Raw genomic sequence first — 23,488 nt, forward strand, 5'->3', positions numbered from 1 at the left:
GGGAACCACTTTAAATTTAAGTAATTTGAAAACAAAAACTGTTTCCATGGAGCTAGAGACATTGGCTATATATATAGCAAAATGCAACTAAATTGATCGTGTGGTTTTCTTAGGGTTTGCATCGAATGTTGAAAAGACGTATGATTTTTCTGCGGTTCGCCTTAGGAACCAATGAGTAAAAGTTTGGTTGCATTTTGGCCAGACTTAATATAAACCCAGGACCACGAAAATTCTCGTGGAGGTTGAGGGCAACGTATTAAAACGTGACACAAAAGTGCAAAGGGATTGAGTGATTAATTTTCTTTGTATAAAAAAATATCGCTTTGGTCCATTGAGTTACGGGCGCCGGCGCAACGGCGGCCGATAGATGGCGTAAGTAGTAACGGCGCTCGCCTGTCCGAGAATCTTGGGGTTGCTCTACTTTTTTTCCGAATGAAATGAGTCTTTTCTTCTTCGTATGCTTCGGTTAGTAATAGGTACCTTGGTGTTTATGTACACTGCGTGAAACTGTTAGCGGGAACAATCGATATCCTGTTTTTATTTTTCACCTTACATTCGAGGGGCTGACATCAGCTTATTGGTGTGGAATAAAGCGCTCGTTTGGGGCACTAATCTGAGCGACAAATGTTCAGCTCTTTCAATTGCTGTCAAAGAAATAAACTGCAAATAAAAGCGATTTTTTCGTGTTCGTAATAACAGTGGAGCACAGTGTATGTATCTGCCTTCGGGGGTGACATGAAACCATTTTGCTTGACTACACTTCTTTTTATTTCTTTTGTGTGTTTTTGAAAGTGCGTCTTTCAGCTTAAGCTCCTGCCTAGTTTCAGCCTCACTTGTGCTACTGTCTTTTCTTGCAATAGAAGGCCACGCAACACAGGCTACTTTTACAATGCTGAATTCAACAGTAACACTGTAATTTGGTTAGATGCAATATTCACACGCACATCTGAGAAGTAAAATGGGAGTAGTTAGTAAATGTGTTTTTATTAAAATATTTCTAGATGACTTTAAGCCTAGTTGGACAGGTATTTCGTTCAGTACAAAAGCTTGAATATGATTTACTGTGATTATTTTATGCATTCTAATATTAAACAAAAACATGCCCATGGTCTTTGTATAGGGTTCGTCCAGCTGCAATTTATGCCGTCTGCGCACATCACTGCTAGTGCTTCACGACAAGCACCCTCTTGTGGTCCTCTTCTGATTTTTTGATGGACGGCATATGGGCCTGCTGTGCGGTGAACAAAACCCCAACAGTTGTCTAGGGGTGCTCCCTTGTCCTTGACGGCCTAATTAAAAGAACAAAAAGGCACTCTTACACCACGGCAGTATTTAAACACTACCATACCATGTGAAATGAGACTTGTTACTCCTCTAAGATAAAGCGTATTTCCATTGTAGGGATGTAAAAAAACTGTGTATTGTAACTTAAAAAAAAAATATATATATATATAGTTGTTCCTTAATTTCGCTAAGCTTTGAGGCCGTCACTCTGTGCATGGGAGCCCCACTACGCCGGAATTCAAAACGAAACTTCTGAAAAGCGTTCTAATCTACCACTATTACTAAGAAGTCCAGGGTTGTGTTTGCTAAATTTTACATTGTTTATGCCTGTCTGGTTTTCACCGGACAAAAACTTGACGTGGAATATTCTTTCGACCGTTATTGGTAACTCCTTTCAAAACACCACCGGGTAACATATTCGGCCGCCATATTTTGGGCATCGCTTTTAGTGCGAGACTTGTGACTAGAACCGATTTCATATTCAGCATTGACGCAGCATTCGTGTCTAATACATTTAGATTCGCATCCGCGACAAACAATGACGCAGCTCTCTTGCTCCCTAGACACTTGGCCAAAATAAGGCGGCCCTGAAGAATAGCGGCACTATGGGTTGCTTAAAAAGGCTGCATTCAAGTCTCTATTATTTTCTAAATCTACCAAGGAAATCCAAGGCGAACAATTACTGAGGAAAGTTGAATAATTCAAAAGCTGCGAGTGAATGTGAATAAATAAAGTTGAGATGAATGGTTTCTTTGGTGCAGCTTGCAAGCGCTATGCTCGTGGTCAGCTTTCAGTGGCATTTTCGACAGGAGGGCGCGTGCACAGGTATAATCGGCTTTCAAGCAGGCGCTCCCGTACATCTGACTGCATAGCCACAGAACGTCCACAAAAACGCGATGACTTTACCGACGCCGTGCTGGTTGCAAAGTGATACTCGTTCACTTCGTTTGATTATGCTGTTTTGTGTTACATAGAACTCAAATCGAATGGTTTACTTTTCACGCGCGGGGCGTACGCTTTACTTCTTGATTCGGCCTCTTACAAGCTGAGGTCACGGTCAAAAACATCGATGCGTATTGAGTAAGTGCAGCCATCTTGAGATCTAAGCGATCACGCTAAGGACGCTGAGGGCAGTCCGCTCTACAACTTGTGAAGCGGAGCGCACGCTCACTCCGCTAACTATACGCTCCAACTCAGAGCGGGCCACGCATGCGCGGTGGGAACGATGTTTCTTGCAGAGCGTAAAGTAGAGCATAGAGCTAGGGCTCATAAAAGTCGCCTGCTAAAACTCACAGATTACAAACGCGCTCTTCGTGACTTGTCCTGACACTGCTCATGTACACCTTGATTTTTTTTTTGTGCCCAAACAAAAGTAGAGACTCAAATTATTGGTGTATAAAAAAAGTAACTTTTTACCAGACAGAGCAGCTGTGCTAGAAACAATGAAAACGCGAAATTTGCACAAACCATGCAGGGTATCACCTGTGAGCACAGCTCCAGTTTCGCCAGGGTCAACCACCTATGTTTGTTTATGTCAGCTAGCAGGTGGCCGAACCTCTCGTTGATGTGACCCACCCATGAGGTTCACAAAACTGAAGAACACCGACAAGTTCCGTCCAATCGCTCATCCAAGTACGAACAAACGGTTGGGATAGGCCAGTCGACAAAGAACCATGAAAAGCGTCTCGCCAGATTGGGAACACCCTGCGCCGATCTGTCGGGTGCTGGTATTTGGAGGCCCGCATGCAGAGCAGCCAGGTCCTTCTTTAAGCGGGATAGCCCCCTAAAGGGTTTCTCTTCTACGTTGGAAATATCCAGCAAACCGCGTTCGGAAAGGAAGCTTTGGCGCTTGATGCCACGAGGGTTACAAATCATAGATTCGATGTCTCGCCAGCTTAATCTCATTAGTAGAAGTCTCCTTCCTTGAGAACAGCGGGGATTCATCGTGCTGATGCCTTGCTAGCCTTGAGCAACACTGTACCCGTACTTCGCAAAAAGAATGTACTCGCAATGCGCAAACTTCGTTTTTTTCTTTCATTGTTCTACTTCGAATGAGTAAATCTGTTTCATTTTTTAATTCGAGTGGAGCAGAAGCTACAAGAGCGAGTGCCGGCCTTTCAGCGTCATTGACCAGCACGCGCGCTCGGGGAGTGCAAGTACAGTTTAGAGCAACATGCTCATGCTTATACCTTCGGCTTCACTCGCACACAAGGTGGAACGATTATATATATATTTTATAGCTTAATATTTTTTGGGATATGGGCCTACTCTTTTGTGTTTATTATTCTCGCCTTCGTTTTTACTACCTCTACAAACACGCTTCCTTCCACTCTCTTGGTGTTAACGTTTAGGTTTTTTTTGTCTTACTAGTACTATAAACGTCCACTTGTGGGGCTAAGCGAACAAATTTTCGAACCCCCTCAAGACGCTCTTACGCTGAAGAAAAACGCTCTACTAAAACGAGTTTTTGGACCTCTGCTTTCCATTCCGGCGAAGCAGGCCGCGCATGCGCAGTTTGGCACCCTCAGAGTGGAGCGGAGAATGAAAACGGTCTACTAAAACTCTCCATTATCCTGCCTCATGACGTTATTATCCGCGTCCCACTTGTCCTAGACGCCGATTGATTTTGTTCTTAAACTGGAAGATTTACCAGACTATTCGAAGGGTAGCAGCACATTGTTTGTATGTGAGAAACTGGGGCCCACAGGAATCCCAAATTCACTTAAATAGAAATAACAATTTTTTACGAAAGGTCACAGGACGCATATTAGCCGGCGCGGCGTGCCCATTTGAATGGCAGCAGGCTGATTCATTACGGCGTCGCCATCGGCTCTTTGTACCCAATATGGTAGCCATAAATCAAGATACGAAAAATTTTACGAAACCGTTTGAGGAGTTGAGAAGACAGATCACTTTCTAGAAAAAATAATGCGATACCATTTGTATCTATCACTTTGTTGACGATCGCATAATGCTGTTACTTTTCACAAAACAACCGCATGAGGCGTTAGAAAGTTTTCTGCATTTCATATTAAAAAAAAAAAAAAAGAATCGCACTATTGCTTTTCTGATCAGATAATTTTAGGGAAATCATTTTGCACATCCGATATGGTACGATGGGCCCTCCGGTAGGAACTGCGCATGCGCAGTTCGTACTGGAGGGCCCATCGTACCGTAACGGATGTGCGGAAACGGTTCCCTAAAACTACCTTTTCAGACCGACCGTAGCCGAAGCTACGATACGTGGAGCAAATGAAACAACGCGGAAATTACATCGCCATGGCGTTTGTCGGCTTTGGGAGTTATTTTTTTTTTATTATGTCACGATTAGTGACTCACTTGCAGCGGATGCGGCGGGATCTTGCGATTTTGTTTTTCGCGCGTGATTGCTATGTCTGGGGACAGTGAATGCTCAAAAACGACGAGCGCCATGAATATACACTTTTGGCGCACCTTGGGGGATCGGTGGCCGAGTGGTCTAGCGCACACCAGCTCGGAGCACGTGGAGCGAAAGCTCGCGCTGCAGAACCCAGGGATCCTGGGTTCGAGCCCCACCCCTGCCCGTTTCGATCTGGATGAGCATCGGATCCGCGTGCGGTCGTGTATCACTACTGCGTGGTGCACGTTAAAGACCCCAGGCTAGCGGTTGTGCCGCACTGGCTAAATTGCTCATCTACAGCTGGGAGACTCGTCGCCCCTGTAAGGCAGACCAAGTTCTAGGCTGTATAAACACACACACAACCCAATTTGGCGCACCTTGATTTTGCGCACGTTACGCAGAAGCACGCACGCACACGCGCAATCAGCCGTCGTTTGCTGAAGTGAACAACAAAAAGCAACAATGTTCCTTTTATGGTCGCTTTTTTCGAGTTTCGGAACTGTCTTTTTCTAGGGGGGAAAACGAGCCCTTTTTTTTGCGCCGGTGTACCAGCTCGACGAAAGGCGCTCGAAGCGCTGTAATAGGAAACTCCTGGTTAGCTCAGTTGGTAAAGCACCCCGCTGCAAATCAAAGAGGTCCATGGTTCGATACCGAGACTAGTCGGATTTGCTTTTCAGTCGCGCAGCAGTTACCTAGCCGTGTTTGGAGATTTGTGTTGTCGCTGATTCCCCCTTGCTCCTCGTCTCCAGGAATTAATGTTATTCTTGTCCATCTCACCAATTCTTTTCATTAATTACAGGAAGGTCATAACCTTACAATGCAGGCCGTTCACCCTTGCGGCTGTTAGACTGGTGGCAGATATTAAAACACAAATTTGCTCTGCCGACGCCTTACCCCTGGTTAGCTCAGTTGGTAGAGCGCTCCACAGAAAATAGAGAGGTCCCTGGTTCTATACCAGGACCAGGCAGATTTTTTTTTTTTATTTTGGTCGCACATTATTTATTTTGTTGTATTTGGAGATTTGTCTTTGTCCTTCATCCGCCTTGCTCCTCCTCTCCAGGAATTAATATTGTTATTTTTTTTCCAACTCGCGGCACCTTTGCAGTAATTGCATTAACAAGAACAAGAAACACTCGCCAGCAAGAATCGCTGCTGCGTTATTCCACTGCCTCCAAGCGAAGGGCAACAGTTGCTCAAAGAAAGAGCCCCTGCCTCGTAGATCGCATTCGACGCAACATGCTGCCATGCTTGCTCACGGTCCCCAGGGGCGGCGGAGCAGGAAACGAGACTACCTGCCGAGATCCAAAGAACCAATAAATTACGCACATAAAGCTAAAAAGCAAGCGACACAAAAAATACAAAAAGAAAAAAACAAACAAACAAACAAACGCCGGATTAACCTCGGCGAAATCGAAGCGTTCCTCAGAGGAACGCAAACCAAAAAAACTGAAACCAACGGCTGAAAAATAGACGACGCAACAAATTTTTAGCTGTCCCAGTAGTCGAAGCGTTGTGGCAGCAGATTACTTTTTGGCGTGACGCAGCAATACAAAAACAAACAAGGTACGGACAGCACCAAAAACCCAATATGACACCTAAACAAACAAACGCACAAAACGTCGTCTTTCTCGAGTAAAAAAATACAAAAATCGGTAACACACACAGCGCTCTTTGTTTGAAAAGGTCTGGAAATTCGTCGAACTCACAAAGCCACGTGTGTTTACTTTTTTGCCGTTTTCATTTTGTTGCCGGTGTCGTCGCCGTACACACTCTTGGGTCAACATTAGGACAGAGCGGAAGGTTACAGCCCGCGCCCGGAGCGAACATCGTCCAATAAAAACACCGCAAGAAAAAAAAAAAAAAAAAAGGGACAGAAAGACAGAAAGAAAAAGGACGGGAAGAGATTTGTTACCGCCGAATTGGGATATCTACAGGGAGGACAGTATGGCGGACGGTCGTCGATTCCTCTGAATGGGCGACGTGGAGTACCAGTCTTATTCAATTTATTTTAGGTGTTTTCCAGCTTTATTATGAACTCGCCTTATGTGTGGTTTTTCGGGTAAAGCAGATGATGACTTCAAGATGAAAAAGAAACAAAAAAAGCAAAGATAGCGGCTGCTTTTCGTTGTTATTGGGTTATGAGACAGCCGGATTAATAAGTGGGGCTGTCCAGTGGACTGCAATGAATGACCATTATCGAAATGCAATGCTTGTATGAAGCTAGAGATCGAGGAGCTGAGGGTTTTAATGCGACCGAACTTCTTTATATTATTTGGTGGCTACGGTGGTGGAGTTAAGATATATTATTTTGTCACTGCGCCCTGGCAGTGTTTGAAAAAAAAAAAAAAAGGTCGTGTACCTTTACGGCCAACCTTGGATGTGTTGGTTTTCAGCTTAGAGATCTGGACAGGAGTCCTGGTTTCCGGGTAATATTCAGAGAAGGGGCGGGTCGCCTTCTCCTTAATGTTGTAGTTCCAGTCACATTTCACTTGTGCTTACAGGTTTAGCGGTTTGAGCAGCTCTATAACGCCCGCGGATATGCTGCTTAGGTCGACGATGGTCAAACTTCCATTCTGCGTCGTTCGTAGACTAAAAGTAGGGATTCCTGAACACTCTGCTTTGTCATTCGCTCATTTTGTTTAATTTTTCATAACCGTAGTTTGTTGTTTGCCCTTGTAAGGCATACGTACGCTACGACGTAGTTTATTACATTCATTTAGTGTAATCGACTTCATTTTCACGAGGACCTAATTTTCGCGAATTTCGCGAATCGCCTGCAATTCGTGAAAAATAGGTCCCGCGAACAATTCCAGTAAAATGTAAACACATTGGAATCTATATTGAGATCCCACCGCGTCGCGAAAATTAGAACCCGCGAATTGTTATAAAATTTCAGCTTTGACCTCAATCGCGAGATATTGAGCCCGCGAAAAATAGGTTGTTTACAGTATTTATTAGAGTGCAGCTCTTAGGCGCCCGTTTCCGTCTTGAGCGGCGTCGGAGTCGGCGTCGCTGTCAGAGTAAGAACACGGTGCATTATGGGAAACGTCCCACAATGCAACACGTGGGTCTCACTCATGACCCACGCGTTGCATTATGGGACGCTTCCAATAATGACGTCACACGTCACGTCACGAGCGACGTTACGAGGGTCATGAGTGACGTCACAAAGGTCCCGCGCGTCGCATTATGGGAAACGTCCCATGATGCAACGCGCGAATCTTACTCGGGACCCGCGCGTTGCATTATGGGAGGTTTCAAATAATGCTACGCGTGACGAGGGGAAAGGAGGAGGAGGGGATAATGAGGAGGGTGGAGGAGGATGAAGAAGGAGGAGGGGAGGAGGAGAGAGGAGATTAAGAGGGAGGGGGAGAGGAGGAGGGGTGATATGCCAGCTACCCGTTGTGCAGGCAAGTGATATCACCACTCATATATCACAGAGAGGCACGTATGAAAAAGTGGTGTACTCATTATCCAAGGGGCCATCTGTGCTGTACCCATCGATCAGACGAAGTTGCTAAATTGTGTGCCGCCAAGGTCGACAACGGCTTGCTCGTGGTAGCTCTGTATCTCTCGCCTACGGCCCTCGCCAAATATTTCGTACAAGACAAAGAATAACTTCAAACCAGTCATCAAGGAAAATACCCCATTGGCCCCGAGGGACGTGCACTCGCTGTTCTGCTGTGCCATTTCGGGGGAGAACGTTCCAGAGTAATGGTGAGGAAATAAAAAACACCGAGCATTCTTCGACAGAGCCGACAGCAAGTAGGATGACGTCGACAGCATCACGTGTTTCGTCAAAGTGTTGACTCTAACGCTGTGTCGTTCTTCCGCCTTGCTCCTGCTGTCCTGTTTCCTGGCACCGGAAATCTTAGGCAGAATGGAGCTTCCAGATGTGGGAACTATATAACTATATTTCTTTTCTCCGGACAAGCGGTGAGCGAGAATACCACAGCATAAGATATATATATATATATATATATATATATATATATATATATATATATATATATATATATATATAACTGAGAAGAAAAAACCCTTAGTGAAAACAGCAACAACGGACGATTTAATCTTCGACGTTTCGGCCGGAGTTCGGCCTTCGTCAGAAAGTTTTTGCGTCTTTATTAATTTTTTTTTGTTTTAACTTTACGTGTCGTCGACTTCTTTGTCTGACTCTCTACCAGGCGTTGACGTATCGCCTTGTTTTTGGTGCTGTCAAGGTGTCTGCTTAACTCAAGCCATATCGGCTAAAGGCCCGTTCACACTCTTGCGACCGACTACGACCGAGAGAAATCAGACCGGTTTTTAAGCCTTTTGCGACTTCTTAGGACCGGATGCGGTGCAGCGGAGCTGGTCCTAAGAGATCGCAAGAGGCTTAAAAACCGGTCTGGTCTCTCTCGGTCGTAGTCGGTCGCAAGAGTGTGAACGGGCCTTAAAGTACAGTCATTTGGAGAAACTTCTATCGGAAAACGACGGGTGTACACCGGTTCAATTAGGGTAGAAACTGATAGAGAGGAGGAGATGGGAGCGTGCAGGGACATTAAAGCACCGGCTCTGGTTGGAATGGTTAATGGGTAAACGTAAAGGCTAGCCGCTTATGGCTCTACGCATTCTTCAAACGCTTTCGAACCCACCAAACGCTCGACGCCGGCGTGAGCTGTTGGAACGGATCATGAAGCAAGAAGCTTGAAAATAATAAAAAATGCTCTAAGTTCCCCCAGCGTTTCTTCAGGTAAGACATACTATAGTATGTCTTACCTCTTGAGCTTGCCCTTACTCCATTGCCTATTTGATGAGCCCAAGTAGAATCCTGACATGTATAAATGTCTGAATAGATCGACCGAATAAGTTCTTCAGAGCTCTTTTCATAGTTCAGGCATGTCTTTGAAGCGTTTTCCCGTATACCACGATATCTGCGGAGTCAAGTATTCGATGGGCTACAAGGGTGATCATGTCCGTGAAGCATTGAATTACATGCCTCACGACGGGGACATTGTCATGGTCTCGCACCTGAAATGCGGCAACAACTGGCTAGAACAAATCATGCAACTGATTCTTTACAGATAAGGGAATCGGAGTGAAACCAATTCTTTGGAGACAGACTATTTGTTTCTTAGGCCCGAGTACCACTAGAACGACAAACAAAAACAAACGACAGCGACAAGCCTCAAACACACGCGCCATGCTCGCGATGGTACATTTGGAAGGTGTTTAGTTGTTCGGTGCTCGTGAAGTAAGCAGGAGTAATTGTAAGCCTGCCAAAGAAACCCTCGCGTTAATAATGCTCGTGTTTGAGCATAGCCCCCTTTATTCCACAAAGCCTGTCAAATCGCGAAAGACTCTGGTTTAAGGCTTGACACTATCGTTTGTTTCTGTTCGTCGCTCTAGTGGGACTTGAGCATTAAACAACTTTCTCATTTGATCGCTCTAAGTAGAGTGGAGATAAAATGGAAGCTGTTTCAAAGTATTCTGGAGTTCGTTTTCGCACCGCATAATTTTCTCGAAAATAAAAGCCTTTGGACAGTAATGAAGGGCGAACTACATTGTCGAGCTCTCAAAACTAAAACTCTTTGTGAGTGGAGTTTTTTATTACCTTTTCTCCCTTGGCATGTTTAGGGCTAACAAGGCAAGTCATACCCGAACAAAAGCAATGTTTGATGCAGGATTCCTTATCTGTTAACCATGTTTCAATCTTCGCAGTGGCCAGACCACCGTTGACCTAAGTGTATACCACAGGCTAACGCCGTACATCGAAATGGTCGGTACCGGACCGGTAAAAAACATGCAGCCTCCTCGCTTTTTCTTAAGACACACATCAGTTACGAGCGACAGCCCATGAACACCAAAGCCAAGTATGTGGACCTGACTAGGAACCCCTTGGACGTCTGCGTTTCCTCCTACCACTTCACTCGCTCGCTGCCGGTGTACAGATTCAATGATGGAACATTCGATGATTTCTTCGAGCTTTTCGTGACGGGGAAGAACAACCGCTGGGACTTCTTTGACCACTTCATGTCCTGGTATTCCCACAAGGACGACTCTAACGTATTCTTCGTTACGTACGAGGAACTCAAGAGGAACTTCAGGGACACTGTCCTGAGACTTGCTCGTTTCCTTGGAGGAGAATACGCTAGACCGCTGGAGACCAACGAAGAACTCTTCCAGAAGGTTGTCGATCGAAGCAGCATTCAGAGTCTGTCTCAGATTCTGATGATTACGGAAGACACGATGAAGAGCATGGAGGAAAAAGGAGACAGCGATATACTAGCTGCTGCGAAGAGGTTTGTCTGCAAGGAATGTGGAAAACCGTCGACACAGAACATTTTGATCAACAAGGGGATTGTCGGCGATTGGAAAACTCATTTTTGGGAAAAACATCGGGATCGTCTGCGTAGAAGGATTGAAGAGAAGAAAGCAGTTGCTGTCGTCAAGCTCTCTGCAGTTCCGAAGAGCTGGGTTACGTCGTTTAGTTTTGACCAGATTTGAAGAAGTTCAGTTTGGCTGAAACATTTCAGCTGAGTATGCGCGTGGTAAGCAAGGCGGAGGGAGGAGCGAGAAGATTCCTCCATCAAAAAAGCAAAACCTACTTTGATTGAACCTTTTTATTTAAATACGTCACAAGCTTTTGCGTTTTTTGATGAATTGAATATAATAATAGTACTCGTTCTTGATGTGTTTTTATTTCATTACATGGTTTACTCAATAAACACGTGCTTGAAGATTGAGGCTCCAATGGTCGAAAAAGACCTATGAGCCTTTTTATGTATATGATTTTATGTAATTTTGCTTTACTTATCTTATTTGGACAGCCGCTATAATTCATAAATAAACTAAAAAGTAAATTCTTATCTTCATTTAGGTTGTTGACTAATATGTAGTTGGGTATCCTGTCGGAAAAATCTTTGTTTTTTTTAACAGCACAGTAGCCTTTTACATTTGTTTAATCTTAATTCAATAACGAATAAAACAACTGGCCATGACTTTTTATTAATTATATAATAAATGTATGTCTTCTAATTTACGAATAGAAAAATTAAGTTTCCTACGCTCGAGCAGATGCCGCAACACACTGTAACCAGATAAATATTCTACTGTTCTGACAGATAACGTATACAGCATATTTGAGTTGGTAAACTAGGCTTACCCAAGTTTCTGAGATTCATTCCATTGTAAGTTGGACCCATCGAAAGACCCTAGTTTAAGGAAGTAGTAATATCAAATGTAAGGAACATCATGAGGGTCAACGACATCATCCAGACCTGTCATGAACACAACTCGCACACTACAGGAACATGATCAGAAGCGTCGTTCCCAAAGTGAAGCACCTATTTTCTGTTTAATCATGACGGGTGGAAAATGACGCCCCAGAAAGCACCGATATAGGTTCACTTTCATAGAGGAAACAGACGCAGCCAACCACGGCGAACGACGAAGTAAAGATAACGATTCAATATGAAGAATGTTATCTGTGGAGAGCCAATGAACGCGTACAATGTAATACTGATTAATCTGCGAACATGGAATTTTTTGTCTTATCGTATTCTGAGTTTTATCATTCTCTGGAATCCTTCTATTGGTCGCCGTGATTTCCTCCTTCTAAGTTCTGCAGGAAAGCGAGCTCAGGGACTATTTTGAAAGCGAAACACACAAATGAGCTGCAACCCCATAAAGCAATGCATTCCGGTAATCAGTGAGTTTTAGTATTGCGTAAACGAACAAACGCAAGCACTACGCGCTAGCGGCGCGTGTTCCACACTGCGCGTGCGCGGAGCACAAACTACGTCCTTGTATTGGTACATGGCGACGACGCGTATGCGCAGAGTGAAGCACGCAACGTTATCGCAAACCCACAGCGTTTGCGGTGGTTCCTATACGCAATAGTAGAGCACTCCAGTCACGTTATGAGATATATCTGGTTATTGTCAGCTTTGTCCACATAAACAACAATTTTGTTTATGTGGATCTTCTATAATTGCGCTCATATTGAGTCGGTATCGCCGCTAATGTGCGACAGTGTGCGTTCATGTAGGCTCTGTGTACCAGTTATGTCTTTTTCAAATAGATCCACAATAAAATGTGCTAAAACGCTTTGTCCGCCCTTAAAACAAAACTGTGTTTCGTCCTGTTTCCTTTTCTCAGGAGCTTGCTATCATAACTAGAATTTGCACTATAAAAACTGCAAACAGCTTCGTTGGCAACCATTATCACTTCTATTCTTGTCAGGAAGCCTTAAAGATAAGGTAAGATACGTAGCTCGAAAGCACCCACGTTTCCGTCTCCAGAGCCGCGGTTGCTTCCAAGCAGTGTTTTTCTTACTGACAGTCGGTTGGTGAAAAAAAAGTAGAGGTAAGCTTACTTCCACACTTTATAGCATTAAAATGTATTAACTACTTTTCGCATACACCAAAACAAACCCATCCCTCATAGTACGCTCGTGTTCATGAAAAGAGTTTCTTTCAGTGTCACTATAATATAAATCGTTTTAACTGAATTCTAATTCAATATTGGGCAAATACATAATGATCACTACATGGAAGATGATAGGTTAGTAAAACCTACGACAATATATATCGTTTTGCTCCAACATATTTCAAAATATTACTTTTAAGTAACATATGAGCCTAATATTTTACGTCGGATTCATTGCATAAAAAAATACCCAATTGACATTTAGAAAAAATAAATTCACTTGCTTTAAGGTGGTGACCCGTCAGTCAGAAAAAAACAAGAAAACCAACAAATTAATTTTCGTTTGTTATTTTTGTTTTTGTCTAGAAAGAGGATGTAATCGGGAGAGTTTAAGCATCATCTACGAGGCAAATCGCTATATGTCCATGCGATGGTAAAAGGAATGATGATTGAAAGAGACAGGGTGAGGATTTAGCAGGAGGGTTGGAAATATTGTGAGGATAAAATGTTCATGGCGATACTCTTCAAACTGGCACTTGGGTAGGCTTGTTGTTCGGGATGTCTCTTCACAGACTCGTTTTCAGCAAAAATGTTGGATGATTGGCTTCGTAGACTTTGTCTGAAGTTGCGCGTGGTGCATTTGATTTTCGACGGTTGAGTAGGGAAGGCCACTAACTTCATACCACTAGTAAAGGGCCTTCCGCACCTTTGCATATTTCGTACAGGAAAGTGGCACGTGTCCGATACCTTCTCGTGTCCCGCAGTGTTAGAAGCTGGGTTCATTGACCCCTTTGAGTTTGTAAAAAGAGTACCGGGTGTTTGCACAATTTAACCTCAATCGATGTGGTAAGGCCGCTTCATCTCTGGGAAGGTTTGAAAAGTCTAAGGTGAAAGGCTCTAATCTGCAACATTTGAATGAGGGAGGAAGTTGGTGCAGTAAGCACTGATAAAGCGCCGGGCTTTATTGCAGCACTGAAGCGAGATAGTGGACGTGATACGCTTCGACTTTACGCGTACAGTATCTTAACAGAGGGCTGCATTACTAACCAAAGACGTCAGTCTTTTTGTTTTCTAAAATTCAAGAAAGTGCCGGTGGCCACTGAAAGCCAATTTGCCAGCTCAACTTCAGGGTCAACCTTGCAGCAGCCACCATTGTTGCAACCAGTGAAGCTTGTTTTTATTGATGTAAGGAAACAGAGGCAGCCCTGGAGTTCGTCAATATCACCTCTTTTCCTCGATTGCTGTGTTTGACCCTTCGGTTCCAATGCCATCCATTGCCTTACATATGGGTACGAACTAGGTTGTTATTGAGGTCGTGGCGAACTTCAACCGACAAGCGACAAAAAACTGTTCTGAAGACATCAGCGACAGGAACATCTTTAGCTTATGATAATAGTAACATTTGATTGAATAGAGAAGATCGGCGGTCCGGCAGAAAAAGGCAAGGGCCCAATCATCGTCACTCTATAATTGCAAAGGTTCCTTTATATACTATGCTGAGCAGCAGTTATATAAGAAGACCAATCATTACTTTTCCACTAAACAGTTAAATCAACAAATGAATAGTATTAGGCATTACGTTTTTCGGGCCTGCTGGCACAGGTGAGGTATGGATGCCTTTTGGGTTAGCGGTGGATGACTGCCGGTTTTAACCGAATAGCAGTGCGTTATTGATCACCTTCACAGTTCTGGGGAAACCAACGGCACACAGGCTGGGCTCTTTTTGCAGTGTGCGCTATTCGATTTGAACCGCTATTCGCCCATCCGCACTTTCGGTCAATATACAGCATGTACACGAACGCTTCTATACCACTTTGGACACATTGCGAAAATCGGTTTCTCAGTGTATTGCACTGGGATTTACTACAGAGGTGAGGCTAGGTGGTGCACTCATAAAGAAAAAAATATCAACGGCTTAACTTACCGTGTTCAAAAAAGAAAAACAAAAATATGTTTCGGGTTATTTGTGGCTGCACTCGCAGACGACGTCTTGGCTGGAATTGCCTAGTTAAATCTGCCGCCGACAGATGTCGGTAGCGTCGAGCGCGCCGGCACCGAGATTAGCAGAATATCTTCGGAGACGTTTCACTAGGTAGGCGTGCGCCTCTTCCGGCACGCTCGACGCTTTTTAGATTTGTCTGTGGGAGATTTAACTAGGCGAGCTCGGTCATGACGTCGCCTGTGAATGCCACGGCAAATAGCCCGAAACAGGTTTTTTCGTTTTAAACAACGTAAGCTCATCCGTTGATATTTTAACTCCAAGCGTGCACTGGCTAGACGCACCTCTGCAGTTAAATTTAGCGTGATACGTTGAAAATCGACTTTTGAGGACCGCCCAAAGTGGGATCAAAGTGTTAGTGTAATTGCCCCATATAGGATTTACTGCCTAAATACCCGAGGCTCCTGTAAGATACGCATCACCAAGCCTTGTCCTCTCTTAACCGCAGCGATAATAGTTCTATGGGCCTGTAAGCAACTCCTAAATCACGAAATGATAAAAATCAGCTATGCGTAACAGTTGAAGTTATTGCTGGTCTAAAGTTTTTGAAGTCTACTTTTATTTTGCAGGAATGTCTTCGAAGCGCGTTCCTGTCTATCAGGATATCGACGGAGTGAAGTACTCTTTGGGATACAAGGTTAACCTCGTCCGCGAGGCACTGAGCTACATGCCCCACGATGGAGATATTGTCATGGTTTCCCCTCTTAAATGCGGCAACAACTGGCTTGAACAAATCATGCAACTCATTTTATACAGGTAAGCAAGGTCTGATGCACCGTTCTTTCTACTGTAACTAAAGCTGCCTCGGTGACTCGGCAAACTGCCGGCCTACGGATTCCCAGATGGCTGGTTCGAGTCCCTTCTGACGCTTCTCTGAGTAGATCCTATTTTAAGGAACAGTTATTGCACTAATAGGGATTTGCGGGAGCTGTGAGGAATTGAAGCGCAGCTGTGTACTTACCAAGCTTATGGTTAGACCCTTCACAATTAGGCGCTTTGTCAGTTCATATCATGATTCACGTACTAAGCTGTTTTTTTTTGTCAACAGGGTCAGTGAGCTTAAAGATTGCAATGCTTGTTGCTTTCTTGACTACTAACCACACGCCACCTTTTGTAGGGGCCAGTCCGCCAACGACCTAACGGAGTACAACAAACGAACGCCATACATCGAAATGGTAGGCACGGACCCTTTGAAGGACATGCACCCTCCTCGCTTTTTCAAGACTCATTTCAGTTACGAACGCCAGCCCATGAACCCTAAGGCCAAGTACGTGTACTTGACAAGGAACCCCCTGGACGTCTGCGTTTCCTTCTACCACTTCACTCGCTCTGTGCCGGTGTACAGATTCAAGGATGGAACATTTGATGATTTCTTCGAGCTCTTCGTGACAGGCCAGAACGATCGTGGCGACTTCTTTGACCACTTGATGTCCTGGTACCCTCATAAGGATGACATCAACGTCTTCTTTGTCACCTATGAGGAACTCAAGAGGAACTTCAGAAACACTGTCTTGAGACTTGCTCGTTTTCTGGGAGAGGAGTACGCGAAGCCGCTGGAGTCGAACGAACTCTTCCAAAAGGTTGTGGAACAGAGCAGCCTTTCTTTCATGTCCCAGTTTCTGATGATTACGGAAGAGAAAATGAGAAAATTGGTTGAAAAAGGCGATAAGGACATGTTAGAGGCCACAAAGAGGTTTGCCTTTGATGGTTCTGATGGGTTTCTGAACAAAAGTGTACTCGTTCGTAAAGGGATAGTAGGCGATTGGAAAACGCTCTTCAAGGAAGAACATCTGGAGCAACTGCGCCTCAGAATACACGAGAAGAATGTAGCCCCTGCCCTTAAGGCTCTGTGGAGCTCTGAGGACTTGGGAGGAGTGGTTTAGATTTTTCCGCTTTTTAAGACAGCACCATTGGGTGTTAATGGCTTAAGAATGGCTTCAACGTTATTCCCGATAATTCTTGTAAAATAAAGATTTATATAGGTTTGTCGCCAACGTTGATGTTGATTTTTGAAATGGTGCTTGCAATATTGATCTTTATTAACACTGTAGCATTTGAGTGAGTTACGTCGAGATACAAATGTGAGTTACCTGGACGTTTGAGCTTCGTATGCTTCGTGCCAATTAATATTCAAATTAATTAGGTGCTCTGGTGTGTCTTTTTCGCATCTCTACGTGGCACACTCAAACATAATCAAACTCTGCCAAGTGAGTCCGGGCTTATTTATCTTCTCAGCATTTTATGCACTATTTTTAAGTAACTCTACGTTGACTTCATTGCTCTGGGCAGTAATCATATTTAATAAAACGAAAACATGTTTCTGTAAATGGGTAAAAAAGAAATCAATATTTCTAGGCCACGTCATGATATATATTTTGTTTTGCGTTAAGTCGCATATTTGTTTTTTGTTAAAGTAAATAGAAATATTTCACAAACAATAGAGCTTTTGCAAAGTTCGTAGAAGGCCGCGCGCCAAAACGGTCAACGAATTACGGGGGAAGTCATCTACCGACACTTCCTGTAAACGCCTTCAAGTTAGCAAGTCCGTAGAGCTAGATGTTTTGCGTCACATGCAGCGGGACAACGGGGGGCCCCAGTTGAATGAGAGCGCGGTGGGAGGAATCGGCTAGAAGCTTTGCACTCACTGACTGAACACCAGTCTCAGCCGGAAAAAAACATGAGCACGACATTGTTAAGTTTCTGGCAATGAAAAAGGGGTGAAAACAGCTATAATGACTAAGATTTATCGGCTTCTTTCTCGCAGGTAGAGATAAAAGCGCCTCTCCCCCTTTTCATACTCATACAGGAAAACTGGTAAACGACAAGACATACAATATTTAATATAAAAAAAAGAAAAGATTAACCTTTTAGGAATAAAAAAAAAAAGTTAGGTTCATATCGCTTCACTAAAGATTCAGAGACAGAAATGGTGCTGTTATTTATGTCCACGGTCCCACTGCAACTACTTCAAAGAAAGTATTCTGTATTTTGTTTTATTTTGTGCTAGGAAGGTTATAAAATTGATTTCACAAATGAATCGCCTACACGTGATTGAGCGGAAGGCACGGTGTCTATTACCGATTCTGCGCCACGCAGAAAGAGTTCGAGGCTGGCAGTAATGACAGAAGAAAAAAAAAATCTGATAGTTGCCAGCCTGATAGCCGAGTTTCTGATAAGGGCAGGGCACAAAAGTAAAACTGCAAAAACCTTTCAGCCTTTCACTCTGGTGAAGAAGGAAGTGCAGCGGAACTGTAGCTTGTTCTCGGCGCAGTTCAGATCGCTCGCCTTGTTCAGGCGAGCGATCTGCTCTTCTTTTTCTAGGGAATCTGAAGCGCTCGACGGCAGTGGAACTTTAGGCGATAGCGGCCTCGCGGCGGCTGCGGAACCATACGCGTTGCTGCGGACATCGCCGCTCGTTCCGCTCCCGCTCTTCTTCCTCCAAAGAAAGCTTGCCGCCATCTATGAGCGACGGCGGCAACAAGTTGTCTGGTTGCCGCCGTCGCTCATAGGTGGTGGTAGCTGTCCAGAGTTCGGTGTCATAATTTCTAATCCGGCGGACACGATCCTGGGGAAACTAGCCTTTAAAGGGCAACTCCGCCTCATTTTTTATATTTAGAAAACTATGCAGCCCTCTTCAGTATTATATAGGAAGACACCATGTCAAATATTACGATCTAATTCGGTCTATATATTTAATAAACTGGCCAGCACACTTTCAAATCAGCCAAGTTACCGAAATCTGCCAACTCTAGCGTGCGACGTGAGGCGAAATCATCAGCACAGTCAGTGCCACGGAGTTGGAGTGGTCAACGTTGAACCACTACGTCAGAGGCATGACTATGTCATTCTCAGGTTTTGTTTGCTTTTACTTTCATAGCGAAATTGAACGATGACGTCATGAGTGTCTCCTCCCGCTGTTGGCTCAACGCGTGATCACCGTAACGCGGATGCGCTAGTTTGCGCTGCCCTGCGCGTTTATCGCAAGTCCGATTTATCCGCTCCCCCCTCCCCCCTCTCTCTTTTCGTCTTATCCCCTTCCCCCTCTCCCCCGGGCTATCACCGTCCACGCCATGCGCTTCGCATGGTGTGGATGCGACGGAGGCAGGTCGCTGCGACCTGCCCGCGTCGCGTGTCCTGTGCCTCGCCCCCACGAACGTCACAACACCACGTGGTTCGACATGACCAGGGTTGGGCAGTATCGCGATACAAATGTATCGCGATAGTATTTTAGAAATACATTTGGTCTGTGTATTTCTGTATCGCGATACATTTTTTTCGACAGTATCTATATTTCTGTATCAAAATACATTTGGAATGTTTCTTTGTATCGCGATGCAATCAGGATAGAATGCATTTCGTTACATCTCTTGAGAAATACTCCCCCCCCCCCCCCCCCCCCGAAAAAAAAAAATACAAGCCCGACCGTTTTTTGTTTTTTTTTAATTCTGAAGGCAACAGGGTAAAGGAGTTGCTTGGGCATTGTTACTATGCTGACCCAGGTTCCTTCCAAATCTCCAAACTATTTTTCTATGCGTCCTCTTCTCTCTTCCGAGAAGTGTTGCGTAGTCGGGAACTCGAACCAGGTGGCGAGCCAGGAGAAGAGTCGGAGCATCTTCTGCCGCAGGTCCTTAGAAAGGGATCTCTTGAGTCATTGTTTGCTGACATCCAACGCCCGCTGCTAACCGACTCTCTTGCCTTAGCGTACACAGTACACCCAGCCGGCAAAGCTGAGTCACAGTCCGTTGCAGCACGAGCCTGGTGGTGGTTGACTTGAAATAGTAGGATGACTCACTCAGTAAAGTTCAACACATATTCGAATGCGTATGCGACTGCGCCCGTAATATTGCACGGCTCAGGTACGTCAGCAGCCGACCTGTACGTGACCCGCTGCTCTGGTGATTCGAAAGTCAGGAGGGGGGCCAGACGTAACCTAGCTATACCGACCAAGACTTCGTACACATACGACTCGTCTCGAGCGCGCCGTTTCTAGGAGAGCTCGCACCTGTGCCGGCAATATCAGGTCGCAATTCACAAAGTCTCTGTTTGGATAACGCTAGGTGAAACTTGCGGACTGCAATCCATGCGTCGGTGGCGGAGGGTCGACAGGAAGGACCTTCAGAACAGGGATGCCACCGTATCGTTTACATCTGTTCCAGAATGGTGGTCCGCTATTCTCAAAAATTCCAAATGGCACTGCCTGCACGATCTTCATCTAGGTAACCCACAACGAAAGTATGTATTGTTCTTTAATACAGCAGTGTGGTAAATTTTCTTGTTCAAGACCAAACCTACAGATGAAGAATACCAGTTAATTTCATCGTGACGTCATGTGATAAATGTTGACAGGGGCGTCCTTATTGGACAGGGGCGTGGTGAAGTTTTGATGGGATTCAGGGTGACATAAAATTTATTTAGTTATCGAAGTCTTTTCACATCCCTCGTCAGACAGACTGGATGTCAGGGAAGGGACCGCGGTCAGTCCTTGATGAAACGTTTTTTTTTCTTTGAGCCCATTGAAGACACCTTGTCGTCCGAAACCACTACCTTCAAGGCAATATGCAAAGCCTAAGGGTGGAGAAAAAACTTCCACTTCAATCTTCATCTCAGTTGGCGTCTCAAACAAATTTGAAAATGTATTGCAGTATTAGTATTTCTGTATTTGTATTTCTGCCCTCCCGAAATGTATTCCTGTATTTGTATTTCCAAAGACTTTTTGCCTCTTTTTAAAATGTATTTCCGATACGTATCGCGATGCATTTTTACAGATGTATTTTAGTATCAACATTTTAGCTACTATTTTAGTGTATCCCAGTATTTGTATTTCCAGATGAGTATTTCTGCCCAACCCTGGACATGACGTGGCCATGACTCTGACGACACGAGACCAATGCTGCCTGACGCAACCAAAGTTTTGGTTTAGGTATCAGCTGATGTTTAAATTAAGATTACACAAATAATATTCCACATTTCGTGAATCCGAGGACGTAGAGCTGTTTAGTAGTGCTTTGTAAAATGAAATCACATCTAAGCCTAAATTTTTCGGAATTGAGCGGAGTTGCCCTTTAAGAACTCCGCTCTAAAAGTCACAAAATAATAAGCACGCAGCAAATGGAGAGTTTTATTATGATACTGTACGTAGATCCACTGGTGATGTCGTTAGAAGAGAGAAAAGGTGCAGGTCTGTTCTTATAGGCGCTATTGATTGGAGATCCACGCCGAACTAATGCAAACAAAAAACTCATCTTCTATTCGGCTCTTTCACAAGGCCATGATGCAACGCTAGTCCCGGTTCAGGAATCTCGCCGGAACCCGCGGTTGGGTGGATTCGTCGCTGTTATGCTATTTTTTGTGTTCTTTGGGGCCGTGTTTGCACTGTAGCTTCTCCGCTCATTCGAAGTTTAAGATCGTCCGTCGTACCGTAATAAATTGTTCCAGCCGTAAAACTCGGCGAACGTAATGGAGCTACGGCCAGCAGTATTGGTTTGTTTAGAGTTCGGGCAACCAGTAGATACCAGGACAAGGCGACGCTCGAGCAATCGGTTCGCCGGTGTCATGAATGGCTCCGATGGATACGCCGGCACAGTCTTGACAGAAAAACTTCGTACCCACAAAGGGTTTCTGGACTACGTTTTATGCCAGGTGAGGAACCTCTTTGTGATTGACATGTAGACAACTGGAGCAGACGAAATTATTTGTGTGGCAGTTTCAGTCTTCATCCGTGTAGCCAGTCAAAAAGGTAGAGGACCGGCTATAGTGCTGGAAAGTTTTCCACTATATCCCTTAATGATTTCACGATTAGGTAGCGGCACTACTTCTCTTGTCAGCCGGCGCAAATGATTGGCAGACGGCGCATTTTTTTGCCGTCAGACGAAACTCTTCCGAGGTATTAAAGTGCCGAGCGACGGCACTCCTCACGTGCATTCAAGTGGCGTCCGAGGATGTTAAACACAAGTCACGCTTACTCTAACGTGTCTTCCATCGGCTGCTAGCCACCGATTTGTTTTATTATCAAACGCGAGGGAGGCAGACGACAGGGCTCTCCGGCACTACTGCTGCCGCAATAAGACGCCAAATGCCTCTAACATGGCGCCAAGGCACTGATGGCAGACGACCATGTTAGTTTTGTTTTTTAGGCTAACCGGAAGCGACGTCAAGTGCAGGGAACTTATATACGAACTCAACTCTGTTACGTCACCCCGCGGTGGTGGCGCTCCGGGCGCTCTTCCGATCTGGGGCCGTGGGGGGAAGTCACCATGCGGTACGTGCATTCCTGTGTTGTTATGGAAGAAACGAGACAAAAATTCCAAAAGGGTCGGGAAATGTTCGAAGGAAGATCAACTCTCATGTGTATTCGGCCTGCTTGGTTCGTCTGCGTATGTGATAGGAGTCGTGAGAATGAAAAACCTGACTCCGCCGGACAACGATTGCTTGTGCGGGAGGCACTTTGGGTTGAATTCATGGATGCTCGTCGTCGTCAAATTCGTTTGTTTTGTTCCAGCGTGAACGCGGGTAGAGCACCGGGTAGACTACTAAGTAGAGCAGGCGGTGGTGGAGAACTCGAACGCTCATGCAGGTTTTCATTAAGTTTGGCGATCACTTTTCGCCGGCGCTACGCGGGAGTGGCCAGTATTGCCTTGCGTGGTATTTGATGATGCACTTTAAACCCAAGAAAATAAATGTTTCCAAGTGTTATTGAAGTCCTATAGGGCTGAGACCCCAAACTTCCCTGTAATACCCACCCTCTGGAGAACGATGGCAGTCGCCATGAACAAAGCGATATTAATATCGGAGTAAAGCCATTTTGAGGAAGAGAGAAGTCTTATCGCTTGTTTTGAGGTGGGAGCAGGAACATGTCAATGTGTAGAAGTATATTGCACATTTTTCTGCATGTGTTCCAGCGGCACCTAAGCGAAGAAAGCTAACGATGCAAAAATGTCCCCTTCCACCCGCTGTAGCTTCAGCCAAGGGTGTTTGTAAGGTGGCCATACTCAATGAGAATCTGCATGAGCGCTCGAATCCCCCCCCCCCCCCCCCCCCGGCCTGTTCTACTCAGTAGACTACCCAGTGCTCTACTCAGTATGGGATCCAGACTATTTGCCTAGCCTTGCGAGCAACCCGGAGTACCTCAAGTTTCGTTAAGAAATATTAATATTACTATTATTAATATTATTACTGAGATCCCAACAGCTGACGAAGACTATCCTGGTCAGTGTCGGTATTACCTGGCAGCAGGTGCGGCTACTGTATGTACTGTGTATACAGATGAGTGTCAGAGTTCTCCACCACTTCCTACTGTATATTGTCACGGATGACAAGTGATGGGGCGACGAAAACTGAAGTAAACTAAACGTTTAATGGGCGCGAACTTGTGCCCAAATTAATAAAAGGAAAATAGAAGAAAACAGCAGAGCGTC

General features: G+C 44.8%; 1 protein-coding gene and 1 pseudogene across 1 annotated transcript; both read left to right on the forward strand.

Annotated features, from left to right (window-relative positions):
- The first annotated feature begins 9,544 nt into the window (after positions 1–9,544).
- LOC120844644 lies at positions 9,545–11,136 on the forward strand (annotated as a pseudogene).
- A 4,509-nt stretch (positions 11,137–15,645) lies between these two features.
- LOC8025177 (sulfotransferase ssu-1) lies at positions 15,646–16,957 on the forward strand. Its single transcript, XM_002408298.5, has 2 exons — positions 15,646–15,830; positions 16,192–16,957. Exons 1-2 carry the CDS (start codon positions 15,646–15,648, stop codon positions 16,955–16,957), a joined length of 951 nt encoding a protein of 316 aa, XP_002408342.3.
- The last annotated feature ends 6,531 nt before the right edge of the window (positions 16,958–23,488 follow it).

This window comes from Ixodes scapularis, unplaced genomic scaffold (genome assembly GCF_016920785.2).
Source record: "Ixodes scapularis isolate PalLabHiFi unplaced genomic scaffold, ASM1692078v2 PGA_scaffold11__112_contigs__length_91849675, whole genome shotgun sequence".
In the NCBI taxonomy this organism is placed as follows: domain Eukaryota; kingdom Metazoa; phylum Arthropoda; class Arachnida; order Ixodida; family Ixodidae; genus Ixodes; species Ixodes scapularis.

Bases quoted from the DNA above. Each gene is read 5' to 3' on its own strand.
- LOC8025177 (XM_002408298.5), top strand. From the start codon at position 15,646: ATGTCTTCGAAGCGCGTTCCTGTCTATCAGGATATCGACGGAGTGAAG. The intron at 15,831-16,191 runs GTAAGCAAGGTC...CACCTTTTGTAG, and splicing joins ATGCAACTCATTTTATACAG to GGGCCAGTCCGCCAACGACC.